Source organism: Carcharodon carcharias, chromosome 8, assembly GCF_017639515.1.
Source record: "Carcharodon carcharias isolate sCarCar2 chromosome 8, sCarCar2.pri, whole genome shotgun sequence".
Taxonomy (NCBI): Eukaryota; Metazoa; Chordata; class Chondrichthyes; order Lamniformes; family Lamnidae; genus Carcharodon; species Carcharodon carcharias.
Genome location: NC_054474.1, coordinates 19144143 through 19158890, shown reverse-complemented (window position 1 = coordinate 19158890; position 14748 = coordinate 19144143). Strand labels below are relative to the sequence as shown.

Sequence of the window (14748 nt, the reverse complement as noted above, 5' to 3'; positions counted from 1 at the left end):
TTTATACAAAGATAGGTGGAGGGACAGGTAGTATTGAGGAGGCGGGGAGGCTGCAGAAGGATTTGGACAGGTTAGGAGAATGGGCAAAGAAGTAGCAGATCGAATACAACGCAGGGAAGTGTGAGGTCATGCACTTTGGTAGGAAGAATAGAGGCATAGACTATTTTCTAAATGGGGAGAGAATTCAGAAGTCTGGAGTGCAAAGGGACTTGTGAGTCCTAGTCCAGGATTCTCTTAAGGTTAACTTGCAGGTTGAGTCGGTAGTTAGGAACGCAAATGCAATGTTGGCATTTATTTCGAGAGGACTAGAATATAAAAGCAGGGATGTGCTGCTGAGGCTTTATAACACTCTGGTCAGACCACATTTAGAATATTGTGAGCAATTTTGGGCCCCGTATCTCAGGAAGGATGTTCTGGCCTTGGAGAGGGTCCAGAGGAGGTTCACGAGAATGATCCCAGGAATGAAAGGCTTAACATATGAGGAACGTTTGAGGACTCTGGGTCTATACTCGATGGAGTTTAGAAGGATGAGGGGGGATCTGATTGAAACTTACAGAATACTGAAAGGCCTGGATAGAGTGGACGTGGGGAAGATGTTTCCATTTGTAGGAGAGATTAGGACCCGAGGGCACAGCCTCAGAGTAAAGGGAAGACCTTTTAGAACAGAGATGAGGAGAAACTTCTTTAGCCAGAGAGTGGTGAATCTATTGAGTTCATTGCCAAAGAAGGCTGTGGAGACCAGGTCATTGAATGTATTTAGAACCAAGATAGATAGGTTCTTGATTGGTAAGGGGAATCAAAGGTTACGGGGCGAAGGTGGGAGAATGGGGTTGAGAAACTTATCAGCCATGATTGAATGGCGGAGCAGACGCGATGGGCTAAATGGCCTAATTTCTGCTCCTGTGTCTTATGGTCTTATGGTCTAATGAGTTGATTAATGGCCTTAATAGGCCTTTGGCAGTTTGGCGGGTGTGTTGCTGACTCTGGTGCGCACCCGCTGAACTGAGGATCGGAATGACGCATGGTGACGTCGGGACGCATGCCTGACATCTCCGCACATCATTTTACACGTCGGCAAGTGGGGCCCGCCCCTGCACATCAACCAGAAGATTCAGGCCTTGAAGCTGACTTTAATCTGGGTGCTTTGCCTTATCTGTGAAGGTGATACTTCATATATTCTGAATCTTCCAGGTGGCCCCTGGTGACACTGGTCACATGATCAGTCATTCGTTCTTCAATACCATTCCCTGTATTTCAACTTTGAATCATTGTGCACCTTTGTTTCATGGCTAGCAGATAAGTAATATTGGATACACAACAATAACAGTAAAATCCTCATTGTAACGATTGTTTTATTTACATTTTCATAAGGGTACTTATCAAAAGCAACAACTCCCATGTGTCTCATGATAGGACAGCAACTCACATTGAGATTACAAAACCACAATGGCTCTATGCACACTGTAATTGTAATAAATTAGTTTGGACACTAAACTAGAATTATATAAAATTTGGTGTATATAAATGGGCCATTTTGGCTCAACCTCAAGTGGAAACATCTTTTACCCTATCAAGCGCCTTTATAATGTGAAAGAACTCTATTCAGTCACCCCTTGCTGCATCCAAGATTGGATGGATAGAGAAATTGTTAGTTTGGGAAATGGAGTTGAAGAACAATGAGAAATTGGTCAGCAATTTTCATTTCATTAAGTTGTTCAGTTGTTGGAATTTGAAAAGCAAACCCCTGAAATTTATTAAAAGGAGCTGAGAAATGGGAATGAAGCACACCCCCACCCCCGACTCTTTCCTGAACAGTGGCTAAGTAATTTCATTGATCACTATAATAAAGTAAAACAAGAGTGTTAGTGCCTGACAGAGGAAAAAAATCACTTACTATGTGTGAGAACAGTCTGAAGTGGAAATACAAAGAAACTTAAGATTAAAACACCTGGTGTTCTACTGCAGGTAAGTTGTAGACTCATTTCACAGATTCAGCCTCTTTCCCTGTAAGAAATATACATTATGAGATAGAGATTACATATACTATATGTAATATAGAACCACCTGAAGTAAAACTGAATAACATTTTTAAAATATGTTTAACATTCCAGATATGGTGAAGAAGAAATGAGGTAAAACACATTGTGAAATTATTGCCTCACTGGGAACTGGGAACTATAAAATGTACAGTAAATATTTTCAGTAAAGTACTCCACCACTTCCTGTGATGATTCTAGCAGAAGTCATTTCATAAAATTTTATACTGTGCAATTAATCTATTTGAAGTAAGATGTGATGCATCTTGAACCCATCCTGTATCCATGATCCACAAAGAATTTCTGCTTAAAAATAAAATAATTTAAGTGAAAAAAGAAAATATATGTAATTTTCTTATTATAGGACGAATGGGCAATATTACAGTTGCAAAATACTTCACCATAATTTTCACTTATACATAGTTAAATTAAACTGATCAGAAAACTGATGAATTTTATATAAGATTATGGATTAACAGCAAGTAGCATTTTCATATTACTGCTGCTCTATTGATGGATGTTGATGCTAATTTTGCTATTCCCATTTACAATTCATCTTGACCCATCTTTTGTTTCTTTACTTGTCCCATTTCCATATCCTTTTGTCTTCCACCATTACCCCTGTTTTCATTTACTCCCTCCTGCTTTTCACCCTATCACAGAATTTCTGGTATGTTCTTTTCCTCTATCTCTGTGGAAGGTGATAACTTTTAAAAACAAATTTGAGCTTTCAGTCAGTAGCTGACAGGATGACCTGACAAATTTCAACTTTTAAGACTTTCACTGTAACAAACGAACTATAAGTAACATTCACTAACCATTATTTCAGTAGGCAGCTTATGCTCTAAACTACAGAACAGGACTTTTTACTTTTAGCTTCCCTTTTTACTTTTAACACAACTGAAAATCCCACTCCACGGTTATGCTGTACAATGTTCCTTAATAGGAATTTGAATTCTGCCAGACAGTCCAAAGTGATTCTTGGCCCCAGAGGTTTTACTTTCATTCTTTCCTTTTCCCAGCCCAGTAACTTTTAACCCCAGAACAGTCTTTCTCATTTAGATCTTTCCTGGAAATTCTCCCTTTAGTTTGAACAAGGTGCATCTTCCAGCCTCATTTTTAAATCCTCATGAATTTGATCTTTTCAATTTGAGTGCAAGCTCCTACCCAACATTCCTGCAGAGTGAACCACAGAGGACTTGTGCCCCTATCTGCTCCCTCTCTCTCTCTCTCTTGGACCCCATACACTGATATTTCTGTGAATTTCAGGGATAACTTTTGGGAGAATCTTTTAATCCAATCCCATAGTTCCTTGCAATGTGCCCTTTCCCTCTCAAAGCCCATCTCCATGGCAACGTGAATCTTTGTATCCAGCTAGAAGTGCTAAAACCTGACATTCTTAACACCTTCCTGGGTCTTTGGAGACTATTCACTGTAGGCACAGGTGCTTCTATCCATTATCTACAACTCTGAACATTTCACATCATCTTCCCAGTAAAGGGGCCCCTCATTAATCTTTAACGGCCACACAGTCCAAGACTGTTGGCAGCAGAATTCAGACCAGGTCACACGACCCTCCTTCATTTTACCCAAAATTCAAGACATAGGCTGGAATTTCCTGTCCAGGTTGGCGTCGTGCGTCATGGCGGACGTGAGTGGACAATATGGCAGGAAGGCCAAAAATTGGCTTCATGACATCGTGAAACCAGTTTGCGATCATCCACTCCACCTGTCAATGGCAGACCACGTTTCCTGCTGCCAGACATCAGGGATGTTATTTTAATACATCTGTATGTAATTATAATCCCTGCCAGCCAGAATCATCCCCCATGCTGGATCATCTGGGCATGTCGATGTGATTGCATCCTGACTTGTTTCACTTGGGACTTTGAAGTTTGGTTGCCTACCGCGCTTCAGGCAGCACTCACGGTCATCAGCGCCAGGGTTCCCAGGATGCACCACATCATTTTTAGGAGGGTTCACAGGCAGGTCTCTACGGGAGTGGCTTTTCAACGTCCTTTAGGGAAGGAAATCTGCCATCCTTACCTGGTCTGGCCTACATGTGACTCCAGACCCACAGCAATGTGATTGACTCTTAAATGCCCTCTGAACAAGGGTAGCTAGGGATGGGCAATAAATGCTGGCCCGGCCAGTGATGCCCACATCCCATGAACAAATAAAAATAAACTGCAGGCTGCAGGGCTGGGGCTTGTTTGGGGAAGCGGGAGAGGAGGCCTCAGGTAAGGGAAGAGGCTGCAGGCCAAGGGCTGGACTGGGGAAAGTGGATTTCCCAGGATGTGTAAAGGGGTCACGTGTTGATCTATGCAAGTGGCCTCAAGATGTTGGGGGCTGAAGTGGCAGCCTCCAGAGGAGATGAGGCCAGATGGAGATGTGGGGATGTGTGTGAGAGAGTGAGTTGTGATGTCCCTTGTGCTGGCAGTGAGTGAGATGCCAGTGAATGTATGATGGCCTTGTGAGTGCCTGAGTTTAGAGTGATGAGATTGTTGACATATCCTGGCGGCACAAATGCAATCATTCATCCTCTTTCTGAACTGGAAGAAACCTCTTCTGTGCCGTATTGTCACTGACCACCACTGCCACCACCTCCCAAGCTGGAGCAGTGCGATTGCTGGACCTCCTGTAGCCAGAGCTGGGGTGGAGGACATCATGGCCAGCCTCCAAAAGGCATTCCAGTGATGGGTCACTGAATTCATCTTGGCTTTCAGGGCTGTGTCTTTACTGGAGCAGTCCTGGGCTGCAAGCATTGAAAACTGCATGTGCAGCTGCAGTTTAGATATTGCACTCGAAGTGGGGGAAATGGTGAGGTAATGGCTTAGAGGGAGGTTCAGAGGCTGCCCACCAGCAAGGCGGCATGTTTCCTGCGGCTGCATAATTAATGAGGCAGGAAGCGGACAATGCAGCGTGAAAAGCCGCCCATAGTCCCAAAACATAACAATCTTAAAAATGCCATATTTGTAACACCTGCCACTGTAATTGTTTAATACCTGTTAAATCTCTCTCATTTTCTTGTTCATTGATTTGAAATGTTAACTGTTTCTTTTCCACATCTTCAAAATCTGCTGAGTGTTTCCAAAATATACCCATTCATAGGGTGTGGGTATCGATGGCAAGGCCAGCACTTATTGTCCATCCCTAATTGTCATTGTAAAGGTGATGGTGAGCTACCTTCTCGAACCGCTGCTGCCCATGTGATGAAGGTACACCCACAGTGCTGAAAAGGGGGAGAGCTCCAGGATTTTGACCCAGCAACAGTGAAGGAATTGTGATATATTTGTGTTCCCATGTATCTGCTGCTCTTGTCCTTCTAGGTGGTAGCAGTCGTGGGTTCGGAAGGTGCTGCCTATGGAGCCTTGGTGAGTTGCTGTAGTGCATCTTAGTGTTTGATGATGCCTCTCTTAGTGTCACTGTAGATCAGACCAGGTGAGGATAGCAGATTTCCTTCTCAAAAGGGCATTAATGAACCAGATGAGCTTTTACAACTAAAAAAAATGACAGTTTCATGGTCACCATTACTGAAAGGAGCTTTCAAGTACAGGAAGTGCTAAATGCAAAGTCAGGACAGTATTCAAGCACACACTAAGATCTGCCAATCAAGTTCATCCATAATGCTTCAATTTTTTTTCTCTTACATTTTATTTTGTGACTTTTGCAGCTCTTATCTTCCAGAGAAATATGTGCAACTAAGTTGAGCCTCACTGATCAGTCAAAGAACTGAATAGCCAGCAGAACCTTGGTTGCCAGGCCTTCAGCCGATGATGTCCGAAGCTCTGGAATTCCCTCCCTAAATCTCTTTGCCTTTCTATTCCTTTCCCTATTTCCTCATTTAAGTTACTCCTGTAAGTCCATCTCTTTGATCAGGATTTGGTCATCTGCACTGATAATTCCTTTAGTGGCTTGGAAACAAACTTTGCTTCATAACATTCCAGAAAGCATCTTGCAATTTATTATTATTTTAGAAGGCATGAAATAAATTGAATAAAACTCAATGTACTGAGGATGCTGGAAATCTGAAATAAAAACAGAAAATTCTGGAAAATCTCAGCAGGTCTGACAGCATCTGTGGAGAGAGAAACAGAGTTAACGTTTCGAGTCCGTAAGGCTCTGAAGAAGAGTCATGTGGACTTAAAACATTAACTCTGTTTCTCTCTCCACAAATGCAGTCAGATGTGCTGAGTTTTTCCAGCATTTTTCAGTTAAATAAATAGAAGTTTTTTTCGACAATGAAAACCTCAAACAGAACCAGAGGGTCACTTGGGAAACCAGAAACACCAAATTGAGTTGTTACCACAATGTGTCCTTCTGTACCTAGTGCCTTGAAAATGTTAAAACCTTCCAAAGCAATTCAGGGAAAGCTATCAAATAAGATTTGACACCAAGTTGCGTAAGGAAATATTAGGGCAGATGACCGAAAGCTTGATCGATCTTAATGAGCGCCTTCAGTATAATAGAGAGGTAGAGAGCTGCAGAGGTTATGGGGGTAATTTCAGAGCTTGGAGCCATGCCATATGAATTCAGAGCTGCCAGTGATGGAATGATTAAAATCAGGGATGCTCAAGAGGCCAGAATTGGAGGATCAGAGATATCTCAATAGATTGTATGTCAGTAGGGTGATGGGTGAACAGAAATTATTGCATGTTAGCACAAAAGCAGCGGGTTTTCGATGGCCTCAAGCTTACAGAGCTCAAGAGCTTGGAAGACCAGCCAGGAGTGTGATAGATTAGTCAACTCTAGAGCTAGAGATAACAAATGCATAGAAGGAAACTGTTACATTGATCGAGCAACAGACAGGAAAGCTTCAAAAGTGTAAAATAGTCATTATGTTGTAAGAAATCCCCATTTTAGGAGTTTTATGCAAAAGGAGTTGAAATCTTATCAATAAATACTTGATGTCCTTGTTCAGTCTAAATTCAAAGATCAAAAATTATGTAAAATTGTGGAGCAAGTTGCTGTTATTCAAAGGCATATTGATAAATCCTTTAAATAGAATTATGATTGCGGTAAGATAACCTACCTTTTGGGAAAAGAGTGTTAAAGTGGCCCAGAGAGTAAGCAGCAAAGCTCCTGGTGTAGAGATACCCAACAAGCTGCTGTTTTCAGTTATTACATTACATAAAGTAATTGACGTTGTCTCTTGTGAAATTACAGGACAGACGAGCTTCCTCTCCATTTCCAGCTCAGGATTTAGACATCAGCAGAATTATGGGTGTTTAGGTTGAGATGCAAAATTGCTCAAAACAGGAAAAAAGAGGGGAACATGAGAAAAAGGAGCCTGAGTAGGCCATTTGGCCCCTCAAGCTTATTCTGCCATTCAATAATGACTGATTTGATTATGGCCTTAACTCCACTGTCCTTCCTCAAAACTCTTGACTCCTTTTTAGATTAAAACTGCCAACTCAACCTTATGCATAGTTGCTTAGTTGTGCAGAGCTTGAGTATTGCTGCAAAAAGAAACATGCTGTCAAAGGTTTTCACCTTGCACTCATCAGGATAGACTGCAAGAATACCAAATTTCAAAGGGAGCATGGTGCTTATTGGTTAGAAAGTTGAGACATTGCCATGGAAAATGCACGAGGGAACTAATGTCTTCCAAGCATTTGTTTATTTCAAAAAAATGCAATGTGTGGGCATGGCCCTTTTGCCTGCAGTGGACAGGTGCCCACATGTGATTATGTTGCTTCTAGCAAGCATATGTGAGCCCATTGAGAGCCCAACTGAAAATCTTAAATTGGTTGTTAGTGTAATTCTTAGCCCACTCAGGATTGTTTAGCAAGTGCTGTCCAATCACAGAATCACATTTAATGGTCGACATGTTCTGTGTTTTGCAAGCATTAAAAGGTAATATCCTCTCAGCATTACCCTGTCAGGCCCCTTCAGAATCTTGCATGTTTCAATAAGATCATCTCGTCTTCTTCTAAGCTTCATTGAGTACATGCATAACATGCTCAACCATTCCTCAAAATGGGAAATATTAAGTTCCAAACCATTTAGTGATGGGTAGCCAAAGGATTTGTTTAAGAACCTGTTAGAATAATCACAGAATAGACTAATAACTAGCAAAGGTACAGGTGCTCAACTGTGAAAGAGCTAATTTCAGTGATCTAAGAAGAGGCCTAGCACAAGTAGATTTGAGAAAAGTGATAGCAGGGTAAAGCAGTAATGGGGCAACAGAGGGCATTCAGGGAAGAGATAGTTCATATACAAACTCAGCAAATGGCTTTGAAGGAAACAGATCGAGTGCCCAAAGCTAATGCATGACAAAAGAAATAAAATTTAAAACTGAAAAAGGAGGGTTATGACCAATGTCAGGAGCAAGCTTCAGTTAATAACCAGTCTATGGAAAGCATAGGATGGAACTGTACCAATGCCACATGGACTGAACAGTTCAAGAAGGCAGCTCACCACCAACTTCTCAAGCGTAACTAGGGATGGGCAATAAATGCTGGCCCAGCCTGTGAAGCCCACATATCCTGAATGAACAAAAAAAAAAATGCAGGAGACAGAGAGATTCTGAGAAAAGATTAATAGGCAACATTGAATTGAAACCTAAACATATAAAGTGAAAACTTCAGAGATTTTTTCTCTCCTTCAGTCTGAGATATATATTTGCCATCTGCCTCATTCTACCTTTTACTCATGTCCTCACTGTATTGAGGTCAAGGCGTCAACACGTTACAACTGACAAAAAGCTGGCACATCATCAGAAGGGCCTACACCTCCCAAGTAACCCTGAATGTAACATATGAAACTTGTAATATATGCTGCAAAGTGGACCCCAAATTATTCATTTTGAAGAAGGAAATTCAGAAGGCTATGAAGGTTTTAAGAGAGGTACAAGCTGAAAAGGTCCAAGATTGGATTCTTTTACCCTTATTTGATACATTTTCCATCACATTACATTCAGGAGTGAAAATGTGTATGTTCTTTTTTGCATCTGGAAAGAGGGAAGTTTGAGGATCACTTTGGGAACATATCTCCTTGGCTGTAGAGGCTGGCACCTTGACTGTGTGGCAAGGAGCCATGTGATTTCATTCAGAACCCTGTCTGATGACCACGAGGGGCTATTTAAAGCAAAAGTCTTAAGGACAGAGACAAAGCTGGGACATGTTGACAATTAACATTCTATCCTCTGTACTTCCATCAGGTCGAGGTACTTCCAGGATTTTCAGGTTAAGCAATAACTGATAAGATCTTATTGCCTACTAATTAGGAGCATCACTTTTCTGTACATATGATTAATCCATTGTTACAATTATGATGTTGATAAGATTGTTGTTTCAGAATTGTGCCTTTAATTTAGGGGTAAAGTGAAGTGGGTCATGTTACCTGTTCTGAAGTCTGCCTGACATCAAGCCTTTGTGATTTGATTGTTAAAGATTAAAGGGGGCCCAGATTGTTTTCCTGGGAAGAAGGTGCAAGGTGTTTATGATTGGAGACAATGACAGCAGCCAGTTTGCTAACAGTGGATAGACTGTGATTCTTTTAAGTCCCAGAATAATGTTTAGAACATCAGCTTTAAAACAGTTGCACTTTAAACTGCCCATTTAAATCCAAAGTGAAAGAGAGAGTTGGGCACTTAAGGAAAGCTAATCAGCATTTCTACCTGGATACAAGGCCCATGTCATTCATGTTGCCATGAAAATGGCTTTGAGAGGGGAAGGAATTCTAAAACATCCCTGAAAACTCACAGACATTGTTCGACTGCTAGGATCCCGGAAAGAGAGAACAGTTAGAGGCTAAAAGTTTTGATGGTTCACAATGCAGGAATGTCGGTGAGAATTCACACTCAAACTGAAAAGACCAAATTGGTGATGAGTTGAAAGTGGACTGGAATATTTGTCTAGGTTTAGCTAGAGGAAGAAATCTCCAGGAAAACCTACACTGTGAATGGCATTTCTAGAGTTAAAATGGTCCAGACTAGGAAAAGTACAGAACTAAACTTTTAAGAATCACTTTGGACTGATTTTGTGAGTATTAAATATCTACTTAAAGGAGTGTGTAATGTATAACTGTGAATTGTGTTTTCTAGGTTGTGCAAAAATAAGGACAGTTTTCCATTTTGTGGTTTAAAGTATAAGTTGTCATAAATGATAGAGTTTATTCAAAGGTGCTTTTAGTCTTTTGTTACAGGAGACTGCTTAAAAGGTGAAATCTTGTTGTATCTTCCTTTCAGCTATTAACTAGAAATTCAAATTTCCTTTTTAAACTTATTGGTCTCTACAGAGATCATAACACAATACCCTATTATCCCATTTTCACCTGCGGTGTTTTGGTGGGATATGGGACAATGAGGACTGGATCAATCAATGCTACTTCCTAATGTCATAGTCATAGAGTCATAGAGGTCTACAGCACAGAAAAAGACCCTTCGGCCTATTGAGTCTGCGCCGGTCAAACAAGTACCTAGCTATTCTAATCCCACTTTCCAGCACTAGGCCCATGGCCTTGTATACCATGGCACTGCAAGAGCACAACCAGATACTTCTTAAATGTTATGAGGGTTTCTGCCTCTACCACCCTTTTAGGCAGGTTCCCATCATCCTCTGGATGAAAAACTTCTTCCTTGCATCCTCTCTAAACCTCCTGCCCTTTACCTTAAATGTATGCCCCTTGGTTATTGATCCCTCCACCAAGGGGAAAAGTTCCTTCCTGTCTACCCTATCTATGACACTCAATTTTATATTCCAATGTTATCCAGGAGTCAACACATCTTTTTCTTCTTTATTCCTTCATGGGCATCACTGGCAAGGCCAGCATTTGTTGCCTATCCCTAATTGCCCTTGAGCTGAGTGGCTTGCAAGACAATTTCAGGGGGCAGTTAAGAGGCAACAACATTGCTGTGGGTCTGGAGTCAGGTGTAGGCCAGATAAGATAAGGATGGCAAATTTCCTTCCCCAAAGGGGATTAGTGAACCAGATGGGTTTTTACGACAATCGATAATATATTCACCATCACTATTACTGATCTAGTTTTATATAACAGATTTATTAACTAAATTCAAATTCCACCAGCTACTATGGTGGGATTCGAACCTATGTCCCAAAGCACTAGCCAGGACCTCTGGATTACTAGTCCAGTGACATTACCACTGCATCAACATCTACCTATAAATTTCAAATCCATCATTACGCCATCAGCTAATGTAGATTTGGAGAATGGTCCAATGGTGGAGTTAAATTCTGTTCACATCAGTATAGCTTGAGGAAATAGCACAGTGACTTAGAATCCATTACATATGATTGACAGCATTAATGAGTGTACTGTCATCATTTCCACCTAAGAATATGGGCCTGAAACCAACAGATGATGCTTAAGTATGTATATTCATTGGATTTTTGTTTCTTCTGAGAAAAGATTCTCGTATTCCCAAATATATTTGCATAACAAAAGCATTCATGAGGTTGATTTGTGAAACTCACAATCGTAACTAAAGATCACTGAGTGAATTGATTAAATATTGGTTGCTGTTAAAAGGATGAATGTTCCACAGTGACCCAATCAGATAAAGAGAAACGCAAGGTTTAGTGACACATTGCATAGTTGAATCGTCATTGTTGGTTATTACAATTGAGAGGTTAATTGAGTGGGCAGAGAACCATGGAACATTCAATTTATTTTTCAAAATGAAGCCTTTCTTTTACATAGTATCTGCAGAAGCTGTGAAATGATTGTTGAACCCATATCAAGAGAACAATTTCTATTGCAAGTTGCTTTCATGTTTCAAAAGAATGATGCAATGATTATTTTAAATCAGAGTAGGTACATAGAAAGAAAGTTCCAATTTTTTCTGAGGTTAAAAAAATATTAATTTACAGAAACATGTTTTATTTTATATATCTGACTCCAAGCTATTCCTGTCTCTCCAGTGAAGATTATTTATATCCTACTTGCGCATAGATGACAGATGAAACATCTTCCTTTGAAGAAGCCAGTTCCTGCAAGACAGAAATTAACCACTTATAATAATGTGATCAATTATTGCATCTCTTCTCATCAATAATTTTACAAATGTTATAGATATTGATATTTTAGGGTGCAATTTCATGACTAGGAATTAATGTACTTACAGTATCTGAAGATTGTGTGTTCCACTGTGCACCCCCTTTTCCCTGGCTGCTCCCTGTGATATTCAAAATCATCACAATTAACAAATAATATTGACAGATCAGGCTGAAAAAAAATGACAATTGGCATACAAATATCTTCGACTTACCGCATTCACTCATACAGCCAATAGCCAGGTTTGATCTGTTTTACTCACATGCACACTTTTAAGTGGCTTTTACACAATGTGCTACAGGGAACATCACAACGCTCAGTCCGTCATTGCTGGGAGATTGCATGACCCATTGCTGGCTCATTCAGCTGCTGTTGGAACTCGGTGCCCTTTGGATGGGTTATTGGAAGAAAGTGGAGCCCAGGATAGTGGGAAATGCTCCGTCAGTCTTATTTCCAGTGAAGCAATATGGGCATGATAAAAGGAATAGAAGTCAAGTGTCAATGATCACTGCCCCTTTCCCTATCATTTACGCCCAGGAAACAGGTTTCAGCTACATACCCATATGAAAATTAGCTTTACTTAGATCAATTTGGGAGGAATTTTCAGTGTCTTTCACATCTTCAGGACATGTGAAAGCCTCTTGCATACTGTTTAAGTTTACTCACTGTGCTCGGCAGCGCACCAACAATGAGCATCCTCTCAGCCGAGACTGCAAGAAGCAAGGCTCAAAACTGTGACCTTGCTTCTCAGACACAAGTGTGCTGACCCTGAGACAAGCTAGTACTCAGAGGGCTGAAACAAGTTTCCTTCTATATCCACATGTTCAATATTTGACATGATATTTTTCAAGAATGTCAAATATTTTCCTTTGACTCTAGTTCCACATTGTTAACAGTTCAATAGTTAGTTCAAAAATAGTTACAATAAAATGCTTGTCTATTAAAAAGCTTCTTTCTGGAAATATATCTATTGAAAAGGCATTACCAATGATATGAATAAAATTAGCAGCAATGCTAATAGTTAGCATGCTTCATTTTCAGTGAAAGAGGTAATATGGTCCCTATGTTCAATGTATTTGTTCTCAGGTAGTTGCTAACCCTGGTCAGAGCCACATGTATTGCTCATTCCCACCTGCCTTAAGAATTCTATATTGAAGCAAGAATATACTTCAGAGAGGGCTAAAGGTTAACCACATGATTTAAGTTAGCATCTCACTGAAGCCACAAAGTAGGCACCTTTCTCTGAGGGACATTAACACAAGTTCTCTGGTGCTGGCCTACAAATAGGGGGATTGATTAGATTCAATTTCTCAGCATAACATGATTGTATTGGAAGTCATGACTTTCAGGCTGGCAGCCCAGCACCTTAGTCACCACGATACTCTACTTAGCTGTTGAGGAACTTGAATGTTTGTTTAAAATTTATTCTTTCACTTGATATGGGCATCGCTGACTAGGCCAGCATTTTTGCCCACCCCTAATTACACTTGAGAAGATGGTGGTGAACAGCCTTCATGAACTGTTGCAAGAGGGTGTGGGCTTGGAAGCTGCTGTCAAATCCTTGGTGAGTTGCTTCAGTGCATCTTGTAAATGGTACAGCGTGCTGCCACTGTGTGTCAGATGTGGAGGAAGTAAATGTTTACTGAGGTGGATGGGGTGCCAATCAAGCAGGCTGCATTGTCCTGGATGGCATCAAGGTTCTTGAGTGTTGTTGGAGCTGCACTCATCCAGGCAAATGGAGAGTACTCCATCATACTTCTGACAAGTGCCTTGTCGATTGTGGGCAGGCTTTGGGGAGTCAGGAAGTGAGTTACTCACCACAGAATTCCCACCCTCTGACCTGTTCTTGTAAGCATAGTATTCATATTGCAGGTCCAGTTCAGTTTCTGTTCAATGGTAACATTCAGGATGTTGATAGCTGGGGATTCAGCAATGGCAATGCCATTGATTGTCAAGGGAAGATGGTTGGGTTCTCTCTTGCTGGAGATGGTTATTACCTGGCACAATGTTACTTGCAACTTCTCAGCCCAAGCCCAAATGTTGTCCAGGTTTTGCTGCATTGGGTTACTTTTGAAGTGTACTCCATGTTGTAATGCAGGAAACACTGCAGCCAATTTGTGTGCAACAGACTTCCACAAGCAGCAATGTGATAATGACCAGATCATCTGTTTCTAAGTGATGTTGGTTGAGCAGTAAACTTTGTCCAAGACAGTCAGGAAATCACCCCTTGACTCAACAAATAGTGCTATGACTTTTTTTTAGTGTCCACCAGGGAGAGCATTCAGGGCCTCGGTTTAAAATCTCTTCTGAAATATGGCACCTCCTATAATACAGCATTGCCTCAGTACTATATTAACGTGTTAGCCTAGATTTTGTGCTCAAGTCTCTAGAGTGGTATTCAAACCCACAACCCTCTGACTCAGAGAAAAGACTGCTCCCCACTGAACCACAGCTACTCAACACTTTGAAGCAGTTGAGTATGAGGAGATTTACCCACTGATGGCTTGATGTTGACATCAGGTGCCTCAAGGTAATTCAGGCTAAACAAGATTTATTACCCGGCAGCAACATTCCTCATCTTGAAGAACACAAAAATGAAAACATGAGAAAAAATCGCAACGTTAAGTTTCACTACCTGTTGCTTTTTTCTGAAAATCAATGGATCCATAATGAATATCTTCTCTCTCTGTATCTG

At 40.9% G+C, this 14748-nt stretch overlaps 1 protein-coding gene across 5 annotated transcripts in view; it reads right to left on the bottom strand.

Moving 5' to 3' along the window:
* Positions 1-1387: 1387 nt before the first annotated feature.
* The window catches only part of LOC121281175, a 69433-nt gene continuing 56072 nt past the window's right edge, over positions 1388-14748 (bottom strand). For 4 of the 5 annotated variants that reach the window (XM_041193924.1, XM_041193928.1, XM_041193929.1 and 1 more), the window contains 4 exons: positions 14689-14745; positions 12122-12174; positions 11942-11989; positions 1388-2004 (listed from right to left, as the gene is read on the bottom strand). In XM_041193924.1, the coding sequence (XP_041049858.1) occupies positions 1984-2004; positions 11942-11989; positions 12122-12174; positions 14689-14745 (179 nt within the window). In that variant the 3' untranslated portion in view covers positions 1388-1983. Of the gene's footprint in view, positions 2005-11650; positions 11990-12121; positions 12175-14688; positions 14746-14748 lie in introns of those variants that run through there. The other variant, XM_041193926.1, reaches the window with a different exon arrangement.